Source organism: Heptranchias perlo, chromosome 17 (genome assembly GCF_035084215.1).
Source record: "Heptranchias perlo isolate sHepPer1 chromosome 17, sHepPer1.hap1, whole genome shotgun sequence".
Taxonomy (NCBI): domain Eukaryota; kingdom Metazoa; phylum Chordata; class Chondrichthyes; order Hexanchiformes; family Hexanchidae; genus Heptranchias; species Heptranchias perlo.
In genome coordinates, this window is record NC_090341.1 from 4,732,118 (window position 1) to 4,752,133 (window position 20,016).

The window sequence follows — 20,016 nt, forward strand, 5'->3', positions numbered from 1 at the left end:
TTAAGACTTCCAGCACCTCCCTCTCTGTAATATGTACACTCCTCAAGACATCACTATTTATTTCCCCAAGTTCCCTAACATCCATGCCTTTCTCAACCGTAAATACCGATGTGAAATATTCATTCAGGATCTCACCCATCTCTTGTGGTTCCGCACATAGATGACATTGTTGATCCTTAAGAGGCCCTACTCTCTCCCTAGTTACTCTTTTGCCCTTTATGTATTTGTAGAAGCTCTTTGGATTCTCCTTTGCCTTATCTGCCAAAGCAATCTCATGTCCCCTTTTTGCCCTCCTGATTTCTCTCTTAACTCTACTCCGGCAATCTCTATACTCTTCAAGGGATCCACTTGATCCCAGCTGCCTATGCATGTCATATGCCTCCTTCTTCTTTTTGACTAGGGCCTCAATCTCCTGAGTCATCCAAGGTTCCCTACTTCTACCAGCCTTGCCCTTCACTTTATAAGGAATGTGCTTACCCTGAACCCTGGTTAACACACTTTTGAAGGCCTCCCACTTACCAGACGTCCCTTTGCCTGCCAACAGACTCTCCCAATCAACTTCTGAAAGTTCCAGTCTAATACCATCAAAATTGGCCTTTCCCCAATTTAGAATTTTAACTTTTGGGCCAGACCTATCCTTCTCCATAGCTATCTTAAAACTAATGGAATTATGATCACTGGTCCCAAAGTGATCCCTCACTAACACTTCTGTCCCCTGCCCTTCCTTATTTCCCAAGAGGAGGTCAAGTTTTGCCCCCTCTCTAGTCGGGCCATCCACATACTGAATGAGAAATTCCTCCTGAATACACTCAACAAATTTCTCTCCATCCAAGCCCCTAATGCTATGGCTGTCCCAGTCAATGTTGGGAAAGTTAAAGGGAAATTAATTGGGGTGAAATCCTTCAACTCAACCTTTGAAAATTGTCAGGGTTTTTTTGTTTGTTTTTTAAACTGGACAAATATTTGATGGAGAGACTGAGAATTTTTGATGAAGCAGAAAGTCTTGGGCCAGTTCCAAAACTGTTGGGCCTCCATAGCACTGTGCTGCTATTATATTTTAGTGTCTGGTTCTTGAATTTCATTGATCACTTGCCTTGGATCAGAAGGGTTCACGCCCTGCACTAGGACTTGAGTGCATTGTCAGAGTTACTGCCCTTCGGATGAGACATCTCATCTGCCTGTTCAGGTGGACGTTGAAGACCCCATGGGACTGTTTGATGAAGAGCAAGGAGTTTGCCCACAGTCCCGTACAACATTCCTCTCTCAACCAGTTACCAAAGTAACACAGATGAAGTGGTCATTCGTTTCATTGCTGTTTCTTAAATGCTGCTGCTGCATGGCTTTTGCATTTGGTTATGTTCCAATACTCATTTACAATATAAAGCAAGGAGTGTCCAGGCTTTTTGTCTTTGTGATGTATAATATTGAGCCTTTGGTGGCCACATAAAGTTTAAATCCATGTTCCCATTAATTTACATATTGCAACTTGCTGATACTAAAGGATCTTACTGATCTGATTTAGGATTTATTTACCAACAGGGCAATGGTGTTAAGAACAGCCCTATCCAAATCTCCAGGCTCATAGAATTCAAACAGGACAAACCAGCAAGTGTAGTGTTGAAAACTCAATGCAATACTCCTGCGAACCTAACCAATGTCTTGTACAAATTCATCAGACTTGCTTTTGTATTCAATGCCTATTATATAAAAAAAACAGAATGCTGTTTACCTTTTTATGGCCTTTTCGACCTTCACTCCCACCTTTTAAATGTCTATATATTTCTACTCCTAGAATATATATATTAAAAAATAAAATCGTCCCACTCCCTCTCCCTAGAGGTACTGACTCTTGTGCAGCCTCCAGTTCTTCATCCAATCAATGCATTCTTCACATGAGAGCTCCAACCCGGAGGGGAGTGCATCAGATGGGCCTGATCATTTCCTTGCCTGACTTCTATACACAGCCACTTTCTAGCTAAGATTACTGAGCAGCGATCAAGGGCAGAAACCATGGCTGATTGTTTTTCTTTCTCTCTCTCTTTCTCTTCTCCCACCTTCACGGCCCCATGATTACAGTGAGGTCAGGCCAATTATAGAGTCCCAACTGTGGGCCGTGGCTGAAATTAGCCAACCTAACTGCAGACAAGGAGTCAACCCTGATCTGTATGACTCAGTCCCCTACCAGGTGACAGGCTTGCAGCTGTAATGTGCTGGGGTTGTTTAGTCGTGACAGAGGGACGAACAAAAAGTTGCTTTACTCAGTTTTCAGATGAGCAAGATTCTGAAAAATCATCAGTAACCGTTGAAGCTGCTGATATATTTTCAGATAGCCATTCCTGATCAGGTTTCCATATCCTGGAATGCATTGTAAGAGCCTGCATTGTGCTGTGAGTAGGACGTTCAGCTGACGTCCAGTTTTCACAAAATCAAGGGCTTCTGCTGCTTACCCCGTTCTCGTTTTCTCTGGCATTTTCTTTTTTACTGTTTTGTCCTGAAGGCACTGACTCTTGCTGGGATATGGTTCCTCGGGTGCTGTCAGCTGTCTGTTATACCCGAGCAGGACCGGGACCGATGTCCTCGCGGGGGTGTTTGCTAGTGCTGTTGGGGAAGGTTTAAACTAGAATGGCAGGGGGATGGGAACCTGATCAGGGAGACAGAGGAGGGGGAAACAAGGATAGAAACAAAAGACAGAAAAGGAAGAAGCAATAGTGGAAGGCAGAGAAAACAAGGGCGAAAAACAAATAGGGCCATAGTGCAAAATAAAACTAAGATGACTAGCAATCTTAAAAAGACAAGTCTGAAGGCATTGTGTCTAAATGCGCAGAGCATTCGCAATAAGGTAGATGAATTAACAATGCAGATAGATATTAACAGTTATGATATAGTTGCGATTACGGAGACATGGCTGCAGGGTGACCAAGGATGGGAACCGAACATCCAGGGGTATTCAATATTTAGGAAGGACAGGCAAAAAGGGAAAGGAGGTGGGGTAGTGTTGTTAGTAAAGGAGGAAATCAATGCAGTAGTGAGGAAGGATATTGGCTCGGAAAATCACGATGTGGAATCTGTATGTGTGGAGCTAAGAAACACCAAGGGGCAGAAAACGGTGGGGGTTGTCTATTGGCCCCCAAACTGTGGGGGAGGGTATTAAACAGCAAATTAGAGACGCATGCAAGAAGGGTACAATTATAATCATGGGTGACTTTAATATATATATAGATTGGTCAAACCAAATTAGCAATAATACTGTGGGGGAGGAATTCCTGGAGTGTGTACGTGATGGTTTTCTAGACCAATACGTTGAGGAACCAACTAGAGATCAGGCGATCCTAGACTGGGTATTGTGCAATGCGAAAGGATTAATTAACAATCTTGTTATGCAGGGTCCCTTAGGGAAGAGCGACCATAACATGATAGAATTCCTCATTAAGATGGAGAGTGAAGTAGTTGAATCCGAAACTAGGGTCCTGAATCTAAATAAAGGAAATTATGGAAGTATGAGGTGCGAGTTGGTTATGATAGATTGGGGAACTTTACTGAAAGGGATGACGGTGGATAGGCAATGGCTAATATTTAAAGAACGTGTGTAGGAATTACAACAATTACTCATTCCTGTCTGGCGCAAAAATAAAACAGGAAAGGTGGCTCAACTGTGGCTTACAAAATAAATTAGGGATAGTATTAGATCCAAAGAGGAGGCATATAAAATTGCCAGAAAATGCAGCAAGCCTGAGGATTGGGAGCAGTTCAGAATTCAGCAAAGGAGGACAAAGAGATTGATTAAGAGGGGAAAAATAGGGTATGAAAGTAAACTAGCAGGGAACATAAAAACTGACTGTAAAAGCATCTATAAATATGTCAAGAGAAAAAGATTAGTGAATACAAATGTAGGTCCCTTACAGTGAGAAATGGAGGAAATTATAATGGGGAACAAAGAAATGGCAGAACAATTAAATACATACTTTGGTTCTGCCTTCACAAAGGAGGACACAAATACCTCCCAGAAAGGTTAGGGAACCAAGGGTCTAGTGAGAGGGAGGAACTGAAGGAAACCAGTATTAGTAAAAAAAAATAGTGCAGGGAAATTAATGGGGCTAAAGGCTGATAAATCCCCAGGGCCTGATAATCTACATCCCAGAGTACTAAAGGAAGTGGCCCTGGAAATAGTGGATGCATTGGTGATCATCTTCCAAAATTCTATAGACTCTGGAACAGTTCCTACAAATTGGAGGGTGGCAAATGTAACCCCACTATTTAAAAAAGGAGGGAGAGAAAACTGGTCTGTAATTACAGACCTGTTAGCTTAACATCAGTAGTGGGGAAAATGCTCGAGTATTATAAAAGATGTGATAACAGAACACTTGGAGGGCATTAATAGGATTGGACAAAGTCAGCATGGGTTTATGAAAGGGAAATCATGCTTAACAAAGCTACTGGAGTTTTTTGAGGAGGTAACTAGTAGAATAGATAGGGGAGAACCAGTGGATGTGGTGTAATTGGATTTTCAGAAGGCTTTTGATAAGGTCCCACACAAGAGGTTAGTGTGCAAAATTAAAGCACATGGGATTGGGGGGAATATACTGGCATGGATTGAGAATTGGTTGACAGGCAGGAAACAGAGTAGGAATAAACGGGTCTTCTTCCGAGTGGCAGGCAGTGACCAGTGGGGTACCGCAGGGATCAGTGCTTGGGCCCCAGCTATTCACAGTATATATCAACGATTTGGTTGAGGGAACTAAATGTAACTTTTCAAAGTTTGCAGACGACACTAAGCTGGGGTGGAATGTGAGCTGTGAGGAGGATGCAAAGAGGCTCCAATGTGATTTAGACAAGTTGGGTGAGTGCACACGAACATGGCAGATGCAGTATAACGTGGATAAATGTGAGGCTATCCACTTTGGTTGTAAAAACAGAAAGGCAGATTATTATCTGAATGGTGATAGATTGGGAAAAGGGGAGGTGCAATGAGATCTGGGTATCCTTGTACACCAGTCGCTGAAAGCGAGCATGCAGGTGCAGCAAGCAGTTAGGAAGGCGAATGGTATGTTGGCCTTCATTGCAAGAGGATTTGAGTACAGGAGCAGGGATGTCTTACTGCAGTTATACAGGGCCTTGGTGAGACCACATCTGGAGTATTGTGTGCAGTTTTGGTCTCCTTATCTGAGGAAGGATGTCCTTGCCATGGAGGGAGTGCAACGAGGGTTTACCAGACTGATTCCTGGGATGGCAGGACTGAGGTATGAGGAGAGATTGAGTCGACTAGGCCTATATTCACTGGAGTTTAGAAGAATGAGAGGTGATCTCATCGAAACATATAAAATTCTAACAGGACGAGACAGACTAGATGCAGGGAGGATGTTCCCGATGGCTGGGGGGTCCAGAACCAGGGGTCACAGTCTCAGGATACGGGGTATGCCATTTAGAACCGAGATGAGGAGAAATTTCTTCACTCAGAGGGTGGTGAACCTGTGGAATTCTCTACCACAGAAGGCAGTGGAGGCCAAGTCATTAGATCTATTCAAGAAGGAGATAGATATATTTCTTAATGCTAAAGGGATATGGGAAAAAAGCGAGAACAGGGTACTGAGTTAGACGATCTGCCATGATCATTTTGAATGGCGGAGTAGGCCCGAAGGGCCGAGTGGCCTACTCTTGCTCCTATTTTCTATGTTTCTATGTCAAATAGGCGTCAAACAAGTGACCATTCTTCATGAGAGAGCCTTGGAATATTCAAGTCACTGGACAGCAAATCCAGAACGAGAGCCCAGGCTAAATCTTTTTCCACACTTCTGCAGCTCATTAGCTCATTGGCACTGTGGCCATTTGTAGTGGCTGAAATCTGCTAACTCCACATAGACCAACGACTGCACCCAGGGCTTTCTGGTCTGTCGTCCTCTACTACACTGAGCAGTGCCTTTACCCACTGGTCCATCGAGGGAAAGCGTGTAGATTTCTTTTATGTAAATCCCTTGAGGGTTTTATCTACAATTTGAGGAAATTGTAGAAAGAGGCTACATAAAAATGGAAAATAATAGAAGTGCACCGCAAGTTCACAGTATCTGAAAGAGTAAACAAGATAATTTTTAGGATGGGAGTCCCGTGATGATGAGGCACACCTGAAATGTTGGCCTTGAAATTACACCATGCAAAGATTAGCATATGATCGCTTAATTCTTACTTGTCTGCTATTTGAACGAGGCATTAACCCATTTAAAATAAACAAGTTAAGAAGAATTGCATCTGTATAGCACTTTTAACATCCCAAGGCGGCTCACAGGAGCATAATTAGTCAAAAACTGACACCGAGCCAAAGTCTTAAGGGGTGACTAAAAGCGTGGTCAACGAGGTAGGTTTTAAGGAGTGTCCAAGATGAGAGGTGGAGAGGTTTAGGGAGGGAATTTCAGAGCTTAGGGCCTAGATGGCTGAAGGCACGGCCGCCAATAATGGGGCAAAGGAAGTGGGGTATGAACAAGAGGCCAGAGATGGAGGAATGCAGAGTTCTCCAAGCGTTATAGGAGTGGAGGAGATTACAGAGATAGGCAGGAGCGAGGCCAAAAAGAGATTTGAACTCAACATGAGAATTTTAAATTGGAGACATTGGGGGACCGACAACCAATGTAGGTCAGCAAGTACAGCGGTGATGGGTGAGCGGGATTTGATGAGGGTTAGGGTATGGACAACGCAGTTTGGCTGAGCTGAGGTTTATGGAGGGTGGAGGAACGAAGGCCAGCCAGGAGAGTAGTGGAACAGGTGACAAAGGCAACAATGAGTGTTTCAGCAGCAGATGGGCTGAGGCAGGAGGCGAAGACGGGCAATGTTACAGAGGTGGAAGTCTTTGTGATGGCATCAGCAGCTCAGCTTGGGGTCAAATAGGACGCCGAGGTTGCAAACAGTTGTCTTCAACCTGAGGAGGGGGTTGGAATCAGTGGCGAGGTTAGAGTTTGTCGCCAGGGTGGGAGAAAGTAAAGATTTTACTGGGGACAAGAGCATCAAAGGTGGAGGTGAGGCAGTGATTGAGCACATTGACAGTATTGTGGCAAATGGAGAGCCAAAGACTAGACGATTGGGAGTATGAAAGTGCCATTGTAAGTGAAATGGGGAGAATTTTTTCCATGGGCCGATGCAGAAGGGATGGGGATAGGGGGATGTGACTAAGGGATACAAGGAAGTGATCAAAGCTGGCTTGTCTGAGTTTAAATGGAGGGAGAGAGCAAGGTGAGTTAAGATGGAAATTGAAATCACTGAGGATGAAGAAGTGCTCGGTGCAGCAGCTGAGGGAGGGATGGAGTGAGGATATCTTGGTGAGAAATTCCAGAGGGGCTTGTGGGGGCAGTAGAGAATGAGGATTTTAAAGAGAGGTGAGGGCTGAAACAAAGTGAGGTGCTCAAAGGATCCAGAGGAGTAAGAGGGAGAAACCAAACTGCAGTTTGGTGATATTGTTCACACCGCCACTGTGACAGTTTGGGCAAGGCAGGTGGTGGAAAGTCTAGCCAGCTGGGGAGATTTCAATAAGGTGTCTCCACTCATGAGCCAAATCTCTATCAAAGTCATGGGGGTAAATTTTAACCCCGAGAACGGGTGGATTGGGGGTGGGTGGGGAGTAAAAATCCTCCGTTTTCAGAGCAGGGCCTCCTCTCAGCTCCAACACGCCTACTTCTGGGTTTTAACCCAGGCAGGTTTTTATGCGTGTGGAGAGCAGATGTCAGGCGGCAGGCCTGAACTTAAAAGGGCAACGTACCTCATTGAGCTTCGTCCAGGCCCAACAAGCTCACCTGGCTGACAGGACTCCTGCGACCTCCAACGACCTCCGATCTTGTTCATCTTCCTTGCCCCACCCCCCACCCCGATCTCTTACTCGGCCCCCCAATCTCCTCCCCGGCCCCTGATCCCTCCCTCCCTCTGACCCCCGGCTGCGGCCTGCTGCAGCAGGCCTTCCTGCCCAACAGCCTGTCAGTCTGGCTGCTTGGCGCGAAGCCCAGAAGTGCAATTGATTGGCCTCGTTAAGGCCACGATTGCAGATCACGACCCACCCACTTACCTTTCGGGTTTTGCACCCGGAAATCTCTTTTTCCCCCCCCCCACCCAACATTCCCTTCCCTGCTCACAGTTAAAATTTACCCCATGATGACAATACATTCATCCACAATCAGGTCATGGATGGCAAGGGCCTTGTGAACAACTTGGAGGGAAATGCAGAGAGGGGTAGTGATTATTGATCCACCGGCAGAGTCTGGTGGAGGTGAATGAGACGGGAAGGAGACTGGCGAGATTAGCCCCCAGCACACGCGCTGGGCGGGAAGGTCAGCGAGATAGCAGGATAAGGCAGTTTGGGTTGCTGCTCAGTAATGCCTGCATTAAATAATGGACAAAAGAATTTAAGCATGAAGTGTTTGTACACTAATCTTTGCACAGTGCAATTTCAAGGTTATTATCTTTCTATACACTGACTAAACCATCTGCATTTCCACCACTTTTTCTTTTTTATTATTTCAGATTTCCAGCTTTTTTTGTCTTTTTATCTCTGCGCTATCTACCTAAGTGTTGTGGATACACAGGCCCAAACCTAGGCGCGGAAGTAGGATCTACCTAGGCTGAATTGACTTTCATTCTTAACTTCTGTTGATCCAGGGAGGTCAGGACATCCTATCCATGATGGGCCAGCTAATGAAACCGAAGAAGACCGAAATCACAGGTGAGTCTCGCAGCAAATGCTGAACACTGCACTAAGCTTAGGAATGCAGTTCTTTTGAGGATCCAAGCACTTGCTCTCTGTGACCCTTTGATTACACAGTGTCCTTTTACAGCTTTCAGATTATGGGCATGCAATCCATCATATGACATCCAGGAGATTTCGATAAAAGCTTATAAACTAGAGTCTCCTGATTGTACTTTTTTTTACATCTAAGGGGAATTTGGAAAACCTATTAAATCTAAAGCCCTTCATCCCTGACAATAATCTAGTATGTGTTTTTGTACCGTAGAGCTGCAGAGCGTCTTCGGATTTCTTGTCCCCTCACCCTGTTGTGGTTATATGCTTCCTTTTTTAATGTACTGATGCAGAAATGCAGCCCTCTAAGGAAGCAGCAAAATTTGAAGAAATCCTGTGTTTGACTAGGCCAAGTGATTGTGAAATGATTTGTACTTTAAAAGGTTGTCAGAGAATTAAGAACACACTTCTACAGATATGTTTTCTTTTAAACATCAAAAATAAGTACAAATTACTGTGTACATAAGAAGCAGCTGAGGACAAGCAACGGCTATTTCGCCTATCAAAGCTTGTCACGTGGCATTTTGAATGCCCCTAAAGTCTTTGACTTTATTCGATTACTGAGTAGATTATTCCAAACCTTAACGCTCTTTGAGTAAAGAACATACTGATCTATCAGTTTTAAACGTACTTTGTGCTAATTTAAATTTACGTCCTATTGGTCTGACTTAGTTTGAAGTAATATTCGAATCATGGAAGTTACAGCACAGAAGGAAATTACTCAGTCCATTGCGCCTGTGGCAGTGTTAGCACTTCAACTAAAGCAATCTAATCCCCTTTTATTCTCTTCCTTTTCAAATACTTTGAGATGTTATAATCTCTGCTTCAATAACCACTTGTGGTAAAATATTCCATGTTCCAACAGTTCTGTGTGTGTGGAGGTGGGGGGAGGGTTCTTCTAACTTTCCCTTTTTTTCTAGAGATAATTTTGAATGTATTCTGGCTTAATCTTATCTACCATTTAGTATCTTGTACAGTCTCTGGTCTGTAAAACTTAAGCTTCTCTAATCTTTCCTCATAAGCTATCCCCTTTACATTTGGGGTCAGTCTTGTAGGTCTTCAGTGCTTGTACGTCCCTTCTTCTCCGCACCCTCACCCATTTCAGAGTCCTTTTTTAAGCATGGTGACCAAAATTGAACACAGTTGTCCCAATTGTGGTCTGACCAATGCATAATAAAGCCTCAGTATAACCTCTGTAGACTTGTACTCCACTGTTTTGGTATTTATCTGATGTTCTATTTGCTTTTTTAAATTGCTTCTGCATGGTGCCTCAACATTGAAAGTGATAGATTGACTGTTACTCCCAGATGTCTTTCTGGGTTCTCTTTGCCATTTCTGTTCTTTTCATTTTATGCTGTGTTGATCATTATTTTGCCCAATATTCAAAACTTTACTTGTCAGTATTAAACTTCATTTGCTATTTGATTGCCTAATTGCACAAGCAACCTAAATCTTTCTGCAAATTCATCCTCCATCCTACGGCTCACCCTTCAAATTTAACCAGCTCAAAATTGTTTTTTGCCTCTAGGTCCAAGAGCTGAACTCCACACTAAGCACCATACCTCTAATGAGTAGTACTTGTTTTTCTTATCCAGTTCCATGTTCCGTCCTGGATTCTCATGGTTTTTAGTTTTATGAGAACTCTTGAGATTTTGCCAACGGCTTTCTGAATGTCCAAATGAAGAATACTCAAGGGAGTTCTCGTAATATCCTGGGAGTTTTGAGCCTGACGTTGCAGCATTTTTAGTTTTTTTTTAAACTTTGTTTCCTGTCAGGACCTTGTCTCCCACACAATAAACTATCTACACACGGAGGGCGGATGGGTAACCTGTGCCATTGTCGCTTTGAATTGGCTGTAAGAACAAGCAAGAGTTGGCCCTTGCTATGATTTTTTTTTTCCTCTCCGGTCTTATGTGGGAACATCTGGCATCACCAAGATTGGAAGCTGCGTGCATATGAGATCATGAGCTGGAACTGCAATCCTTACACTCCGTGGTGCATCCTTTTCACTTGAGTATTTTCATTCTCCGCCTCCTTCCCCCAGTTTTACAGTTCTCATCCTTCTCTTGAAGACACTTGGATTACGTTCCAAGGGCATGGACTGTCCTCCATTCTCTTGCCACATGGCTTTTCTTCATGTGTTAGCCTCATTAGAAAATTATTCGACCAGAGAGGGTATCACAGCCAAGCCCATTTCTGTCATAATACAAATCTCCACCCCTATACTTTACGGCAGGGGTCGCTGAATGGAGATCTGAAACCAATGCTTTTTTTTTCCCTCTTGGTAGCCCAAAGGCACAAAGACTAATTGCAGAGCCTTAGCTGATTGAACCGTCAGATCTTCTAGTCTGTATAGCTTAGTGCCACACTGCATAGTACATTTACCCATTAAACCATGGTGGCAGCAACTGTATAGTGTTGTCTCTCCCAGGATATTGTGAGACATGGGGCGGTGGGTCGGTGGTGTACATGGCTGCACCATGGATGGAGAGAGAGGGCTTAATGGACCGGGTGGTCTTTTAGTATGTTAGTATAATTCAATACACTAAAGAAAATCTTTTGAAATTAGTTCTCACTTCCTGAAATTAAAGAATAACTTTTGTATTACAGACAAACTACGAGGTGAGATTAATAAGGTCGTTAACAAGTACATCGATCAAGGCATCGCTGAGCTGGTTCCAGGGGTTCTCTTCATCGATGAAGTTCCAATGCTCGACATTGAGTGCTTCACTTACCTACACAGAGCGCTCGAGTCCAGCATCGCCCCCATCGTTATCTTTGCTACAAACCGAGGAAACTGTATTGTCCGGTAAGATAACCGTGGAACTTGAAAATTATTCCTCGTGATTCCCTTCCCACGGTTATCTTGGTGAGATGAGGGGATATATTTTTTATCTTCACCGCCTGGGCGGTGATCTGACTGAGTGAATCTCCCGCCTGATATGGAACCCGCCTAATTTTCATCGGAATCAATGGAATGAAAATTAGGCGAGTTCTATAAAGGGCAACCAATCCGCTCCACCAGATTACTACCTAGACGTTGAAGATGAAAATCTACCCTGGGGGGTATCTAGAAAGGGTAGAATTAAAATTTTATGTATATTCGATTGCATTAGCAGACAAACTGGTTGTAATGTCACTGTATGAGGATTTTGGTCAGGCCCCATCTTGTAAGATAGAGGGAAGTTGAGGAAGGCTGTTCAATTCATCTTAGCCATGATGTGGAGATGCCGGTGATGGACTGGGGTTGACAATTGTAAACAATTTTACAACACCAAGTTATAGTCCAACAATTTTATTTGAAATTCACAAGCTTTCGGAGGCTTCCTCCTTCCTCAGGTGAATGTTGTGGAAGTGAAATCCTCGAACCCTTCGCATTTATAAATCACAGAACAATACCTGGTGATTACAGATAGTCTTTCCAACTGCCCGTTGCCAAGGCAATCACAGTGTGCAGACAGAGAGGTGTTACCTAAAAGGCCACCGAATATACAAACCACCAAAAAAAAACAGAGAGAGAGAGGCAGAAACTTAGAAAAGACAGCAAATGACCCGTTATATTAAAAACAGATAACATTTGTTCGCTGGTGGGGTTACGTGTAGCGTGACATGAACCCAAGATCCCGGTTGAGGCCGTCCTCATGGGTGCGGAACTTGGCTATCAATTTCTGCTCGACGATTTTGCGTTGTCGTGTGTCTCGAAGGCTGCCTTGGAGTATGCTTACCCGAAGGTCGGTGGCTGAATGTCCTTGACTGCTGAAGTGTTCCCCGACTGGGAGGGAACCCTCCTGTCTGGCGATTGTTGCGCGGTGTCCGTTCATCCGTTGTCGCAGCGTCTGCATGGTCTTGCCAATGTACCATGCTCTGGGGCATCCTTTCCTGCAACGTATGAGGTAGACAACGTTGGCCGAGTCACAGGAGTATGAACCGTGCACCTGGTGGGTGGTGTCCTCTCGTGTGATGGTGGTATCTGTGTCGATGATCTGGCATGTCTTGCAGAGGTTGCCGTGGCAGGGTTGTGTGGTGTCGTGGACGCTGTTCTCCTGAAAGCTGGGTAATTTGCTGCGAACGATGGTCTGTTTGAGGTTGGGTGGCTGTTTAAAAGCGAGTAGTGGAGGTGTGGGGATGGCCATAGCGAGGTGTTCATCGTCATTGCTGACAGGCTGTCTTTTCTATGTTTCTGCCTCTTTTTTTGGTGGTTTGTATATTCGGTGGCCTTTTAGGTAACACCTCTCTGTCTGCACACTGTGATTGCCTTGGCAACAGGCAGTTGGAAAGACTATCTGTAATCACCAGGTATTGTTCTGTGATTTATAAATGCGAAGGGTTTGAGGATTTCATTTCCACAACATTCACCTGAGGAAGGAGGAAGCCTCCGAAAGCTTGTGAATTTCAAATAAAATTGTTGGACTATAACTTGGTGTTGTAAAATTGTTTACAATTCATCTTAGTTCATCCATCCAGGAAGTTCCCCATCACAGAATCCAATTGTTTCTTAATTGCCTTCAGGATTTGGCTCCATTCCCCAACCTGGAAGTGCATTCCACATGTTGATTACTCTGTGCGAGTAACTTCTCTAAGTCAGTCCTACATTTGGCATTTCCTAGTTTGACCCTGTGCCCCTTTGTCCTAATGTCACTTTTTAGCTTGAAATAGTTTGGATTTACTTTTTCTGTACTGTTTATTATCTGATATACTTTTACAGTCACCTCTCAGTTGCACTCATTTCAGAGCTGAAAAGCCCAAGTTTCTCCGGTCTTTCTTCATAGTTCGGTCCTCAGATACTACAGATCAGTCTCATGGCGAATTTCTGAACCTGTCTCCATGGCTTGAATGTATCCTGTGTGTCTCAGAGTATTGTGTGCAGTTTCTAAATCATAGGAAGGATATTATTGCTAATGAGGGGCTAGAGAGATGATTTACTTATAAGAAATATGAGCAATCAGAAAACCGTAAGGAAGTGAGGCTTGTTTTTGTTTTCAGAAGCCTTTGCAGAAATCTAATTAAGTTTTTCAAGGTTATGAAGGGAATTGATAAAACCAATCCAGGCAAATTGCTCCTCATGGTGAAGGGTCAATTAGCAGGTTAAAAATTAGGAAGTTGGGAGAGAGGGAGGGAAGTCAGATAGAATATTTTCACACAGGGTTTGAACAGACACTATTAATAGGTTCAAGATCCAGTTGGATTGGGCAGCTGGCTATTCCAGGATAGACAGAAGAAATGCTAAGAAGGCAGGAAGGTGGAATTGATCTCTCATTTAAAAACAAAAGGATGGGTTTATTGGGCTAAATGGCATTTTCTAGTCTAGAGCATCAATTTTATTACAAGGACACTTTTTAAAAAAAAAATCTATCTTTATTTGCAATGGATTAGTGTCATGACACAGGATTCTAGGGTATTACTGCTACTGTTCTTAACTAACCATATCCTTGCAGCTAACATCAGGTCCTTGGAAACCATGATAGCAGTGAACCCTACAAGTTTCAGTTACAAATTCAAACAGAAGAGGAAGAAAGAGTTTAATACAGTACCTATCACATCTTCAAACATCGCCAAGTGTTTCACACACTGAATAATGTTTGGAGAGCAGTGACTTATTTAGGCAAACACAGCAGCGCCCCACAAACAGCAATAAGATGAACAATTACTTTGTTTTTGCGTGGTGTTGGTTGATGGAGGAATATTGGCCAGGACCCCGGGTGAACTCCCTGCTCCTCTTCAAATAATGCCATAGGACCTTTTAATGTCCAAATGAACCACCTCTGAAGGATGGCACCTCCAACAATGCAGCACTCCCTCAGTACTGCACTGGAGTGTCAGCCCAGCCTGTGTGCTCAAGTCATGGAATATGATTTGAACTCACAATCTGCTGACTCAGAGGTAAGAATGGGACGAACTGAGCCGAGCAGCTGATCTGATTGGCTACACACTCTGCAACCAGTTTCGTTGTGGACGAGAAGTTACATGTTCAGAGGGGAGGGCACCCAGAATTATGGTGTGTGTGCGTGTGTTGCACTAGTCCTTCACGTCCAACCTGAGTTTGAATCGTGTTCGGACTGATAAACAAAAGTCTCTGATGACAATAAACATCATACATGAAGTTGTTCTGGGCAATATCAATCCATGTCCTGGTGGGCCGGGATCTAGATCATTAAAGCAACTTCGGTACTACAAAATGTAATCTGTCTCTGCACGTGCTGGAGAGGAAGCTATACTGTATATCAGAAGATAAAATCAGTGGTAATAAACTGACAATGCCCTACGAGTTGACCTCTTTAAACTTAACTGTTGGATCTTGGGCCCAGTGTTCATCAGTTGAAAAACCCGTGTGCCGTATTTAACTCTCGTTAAGTGCATTTACTTCCTGTGCTGTGCAGAAAAATGTAATTTGTTCAGCATGTACATTAGCAGTAGTGACTAGAATGTTTTTCCTTTTTTTGTTCTACCTTCCTTGTCTTTGCTTCCCAGGATAGTCATGGATGAGAAAGGCCATTCGATCCATCTAAATTCGTCTACCTGGAGAATCCCAAAGTTCCTCACTGCCACATTCACTTGTTTCTTAAAATGCTTTGAGTTTTCACTTCCATCTAGAAGACTATAGTGGGTCTCACAGCGAGCCATTTGGCCTTGTAGCCTCACAATAATATCCTTACCTGGTAACCTGCCCCTAGAAGCTTGGCCAATCCCCACTCCCCCACCCCCCCCCCCGCCCCGAGAATGTCGAAACTGTTTGCTTTCCGAGGACCACCCAAGCTGAGGTCAGATAACTCGGCATGGCCCCTGGAGTGAACCCTAGTCCTTTCTGATCTGTGCAGCTCAGTACAATCTGACATGGTGGGGGTTACTCACTGAGCTATCGCAGGAGAGCTCATTTGGACTGTGTATGTTGCTCAGAGTTTCCAGTTAACGTCAACACTGCAAGACTGAGTACTGTTGCGTGGTAACTGACCCAGAGATGTGTCTCAGCAATTATGCTATCATGTTTGCTAATTAAATTTTGGGGGGATTTTGTTGGCCAACGGAATGGATGGGAGGGATTGGAAATTCCTGTGGTAGTGTTAACACAGCACCATCTTGTGGCACAGTTCTGTTTTTCAAAAAAAATCTAGTGCCACAAGACAAAGATTTCTTTGAACTCCAGCAGTGTCAGCATTGAGATGGATTGAGTCTCCTTGAAATTTTAATCTATATGTAAATTTAATGTAATACAATTAACTAAATGGAATTACTGGGACCCGACAGCTTTTACATGCAATTTATAATTCAATTCATAATCTAAATGGGAAATGGGGTCTATTTAAATAGCTGTTTTATTACTTTTTTTATTTTTTTAAGAAAAAAAGCTTTCTTCCAAAGCTAATGTGGAATTTCAGGCACGCTGCCAAATGATCTGTAGCTTTCATCCAGTTATGGGCTGTTCATTAAAATTAACCTTGTGTTCTTTTCTCCAGGGGTACAGAGGATATTGTGTCACCTCATGGAATCCCACTTGATCTTTTGGACCGAGTCATGATTATCAGGACAATGTTGTACACTCCAGATGAGATGATGCAGGTAGGAGCTGCTTTGTTGATCTAAATGTTGTGTGGTGGAGGGAGAAAGTTGCCTTTGCCTTTCCCTTTCTCACCTCCCATTTTTCCCCAAGTGCCTGCAGTCTTGCATTATCTCACCCGAGTGTCCATTCTTTATGTGTGTGTTGACAGGCTTTTGGACCAATATGTGGAGGTCTCACACCCAGCACAGTCACATCATTACCTGATGTTCACATATCTACACTTTCCGACGGGGCTCACTGGACAGACGTCAGCAGTGGCTGAACCATTTCCTCTCACCCACCTACCCCCTCCAGCTCAGGGCACTGACACCAATAATGGTGTCCCAAAGGCTGAGATCTGTTGAACCTGGGACCCTCCTGATCTCTGGCTGAGCCTGCATATGGCAATGCATTTACCCAGTGAGTTATCAGGGCAATAGTTTTATAGGAAGGTACTCACCAATGAATATCTCAAATTAGGTATTCAGTGGTTGCCCATTCATTCTGTTCATTTTCCACCTCCACTGAAGATTCAGACACAAACTACTTCTTGCAAAGCATTTCCAATTAAAAGAATTATATGTACCATAATTAAAATCAGTAAAACTTTACCTATACTGACCCTGTCCCTAAACAGTCTGTTTTTAGAAAAAAACCTAACTTCGCCTCCTAACTCCCATCCAGGCCGCGGCCTTCTGCACTCACCATCCCCCAGTCCTCTGCCTCCCCACTCTCTCCCAGCCTCTGTTCCCAGCTCATCGCTGTATGTTTCACCACCTTCAACACAGTCTTTCCCTGCTGATCCCAGTATCTACCTCCAACCTGTTGCATGTTGTTTAGCAATCTTGTGTGCCTTGAGCTTTTGAAAGGGTAGGAAATTAAAAGTTGAGTAAAGGAATAAGAGTGCCATAAGGACAGATTGGGAGAGATCTAGAAGAATGTGGAGACACAGTGAAGTAGAAGTTGAACAAGCATGGGGAGAGAGAGTGAGAATAAGATTCAGAAATCGATATCACAATGGAAGTGCCTGAGAGCCATACAGAGAGAAAAAGAATTGAAGACAACAGGAAGAGATGGAGAGTGACCCAAAGAATTAGAGACAGTGAAGGAAGAGAGAGACTTCTTTTTAATTTTTCTCCAGGAGCTCTGTATTCTTTAATACATTTGTGCAGTACATAGCATAACACCCCTGCTATAAACATAGATTGTCTAATTCATGAGCAATGTCTCATGAGATCAGCTGTTTTACTTATAGTTTATGGTGTGCACTGTACTAAAAATCACAATGCACTTAATATTGTGTGATAGCCTTTAATTAATCACCTCAAACTGTGCGCATCACCAGTGACAAACCTTTAATCCAAATGTTGTATGGTTCAAAATGCTCTCTTCAGAAGCAAGCAAGGTTGGGAAGAAAATATCTGTAATGTTTGTACTACTGAGTGTTTTTCACAGTTTAAGCAGAGATGGGGGGTGATTTTAAACCCCAAGAACGGATGGGTTGGGGGCGGGTGGGAGTTGAAAACAGTTGTTTTTTCAGGTAGCAATCACAAAATGTTTGGACTTGGCATTCCCAGTGGGCAGCCTGTACTTTTCCGTGCTGATGTTAAACCCTGAAATAAAGCCGGGTTGCGGTCGCGACCCAAAAAACAACTGTTTTCAACTCCCACCCGCCCCCAACCCGTTCTTGGGGTTTAAAATCACCCCCATGGTATGAAAATTTCATATACCCACTCTTACCCTTTACTGAAACCTTAGTGACAACACTGTACCCTGTTTAATTTCTTCTCCCCTCCAGTAACCCTGCCTGAGCATTAAAAGTGCTCTTGTGAAATTGTTACGTGAACCCTTGTTTTAGCTGGTCAGAGGCTAAAGTGTTTCAAAAAGAGCAACAGAAAATGCTTGAATAGCTAACAGACCTGCTGTATGTGTGCGTGTTTCATTTTTGTTGTTTCAGATTTTCAGTTTTTCTCTTATCTCCTTTAAGAAAGCTCAAACTGATGAGGCATTTTCAGAAGAGTAAATGAAGTAAAATCCGTGAATTGTGTCATACATTTATTACAAAGGGACTATACTCACTGCTTTGTTCCTTGGCTTTAATGATTAGTAGCACAGGTCAATAACAAGAATACAAATCAAGCAAGATTAGCAGGACTGGATGAAACAGTGGATTGGACACTGGCCTTTGGCCAATGCAAGCTGGGCTCAAAAGCAGCCCATCCCGATGGGATGAAAGTCTCCTCTATCTGCTGGCTGTAAGGGTCCTTTGGGAAAAGCTGTTTGCCCAGTCATGTAAAATTGACTGCTCCCGCTCTAAATTGGCAAAATCACTCAGTTCATAAGGTGGCTGGTATGGAAAATGGACAAGTGTCACACTGCTGCAGTAGGAGGTGCTCCTCTTAGGTTGGATTGGAGACACATTGTTGGGACAGTGTAGAGGGAGCTTTATTCTGTATCCGACCCGTGCTGTACCTGCCCCTGGGAGTATTTAATGGGACAGTGTGAAGGGAGCTTTACTCTGCATCTAACTCAAGCTGTACCTGCCCTGGAAGTTTTGATGGGACAGTATCGAGGGAGCTTTACTCTATTTAACCCGTGCAGTGCTTGCCCTGAGAGTGTTTGGGGCAATATAGAGCGAGATTTATTCTTTATCTCACTCACGTTATGGCTGATCTGAGAGTCCTTGCTGCTGCCACTGGATTTCCAAAATGGAAAATGTCCCATTATCCAACACCAACCTCCCTCCCTGATGAACACAAAATACACAAAACAAAGAGGGGGGTTAGAGAATACCACAGTTTCTAATGATTCTAGATTTAACAATTAAAATGTAAGAAGGCTAGTTATATCTTTATCTTGCATATTCTTGCAGCTAAAATAATTATCTATGGCACTTGTCGATAGTAACGGCTTTGTAATATTTGACAGTTTGCTAGTGAGAAGAATGTTGACTGTTAATAGCTGGTACAGAGCTGGTCTGAATCATTCAGCAGCCCAACATCAGCAGCAGAAGTGATAAGGACTTCCTGGATAATGATGCTATGTGTAGTATCACAGAGATAAGTCCGGGAATGAGAGTTTCATATAATGCCAGTTATTTTTCACTCTGGCACCATTGTAAACAAGAAAGTAGCAAAGCGATCACGATAAACAAAATCAATAAACAACGTTTAGTCGTTTAGAAAGGTGTAGTGGGTTATATAGACCTTTATATAGACATTTAACCGAACATTACCTGCAAAAAAAAAAGATGCAGTGAATACTTGATATGTGACTGCTTGATTTCAGTGAAAAGCCTAAGCTGTTTATCTTTGCTTCTGTTTCATTATATACTCGCCACATGTAAGCCAGCCTCCTTTCCCCACCCCTACTTGGCTGAAAAAAACCTGGAGAGAAAAGAAAATCTATGGCCCGTGTATAAAATGGCCCATCACTCACTGTGCCTCTCCAAAAAGCAGGAAATCTGACTTTAATGCAAACTGGTTGTTCTACTTGCAGCCATCACTGTGCACAGGAGGAAAGTGGGATATGGGGATTTGGAGAGAGGGGAGCGAGAGAACAGGTTCTCAAAGGCGGGAGGTGTGGCAGGAGCTTGAGTCAAAAGAGGGGAGCGGGAGCATGAGCTGAGATGGGAGAGGTGAAGCAGGAGTCCGAGAGGCAAGCAGGGCTGGAGAGCCAGAATGGACAGGTGGGCTGAACTGGGTTAGGAGCAGAT

General features: G+C 43.6%; 1 protein-coding gene across 1 annotated transcript in view; it reads left to right on the forward strand.

Moving 5' to 3' along the window:
- The window catches only part of ruvbl1 (RuvB-like AAA ATPase 1), a 50,723-nt gene that overhangs the window by 20,584 nt on the left and 10,123 nt on the right, over positions 1 to 20,016 (forward strand). Inside the window, exons 7-9 of the mRNA XM_067998389.1 lie at positions 8,629 to 8,692; positions 11,378 to 11,576; positions 16,219 to 16,321. Coding sequence (XP_067854490.1) covers positions 8,629 to 8,692; positions 11,378 to 11,576; positions 16,219 to 16,321 — 366 coding nt within the window. The remainder of the gene's footprint in view (positions 1 to 8,628; positions 8,693 to 11,377; positions 11,577 to 16,218; positions 16,322 to 20,016) is intronic.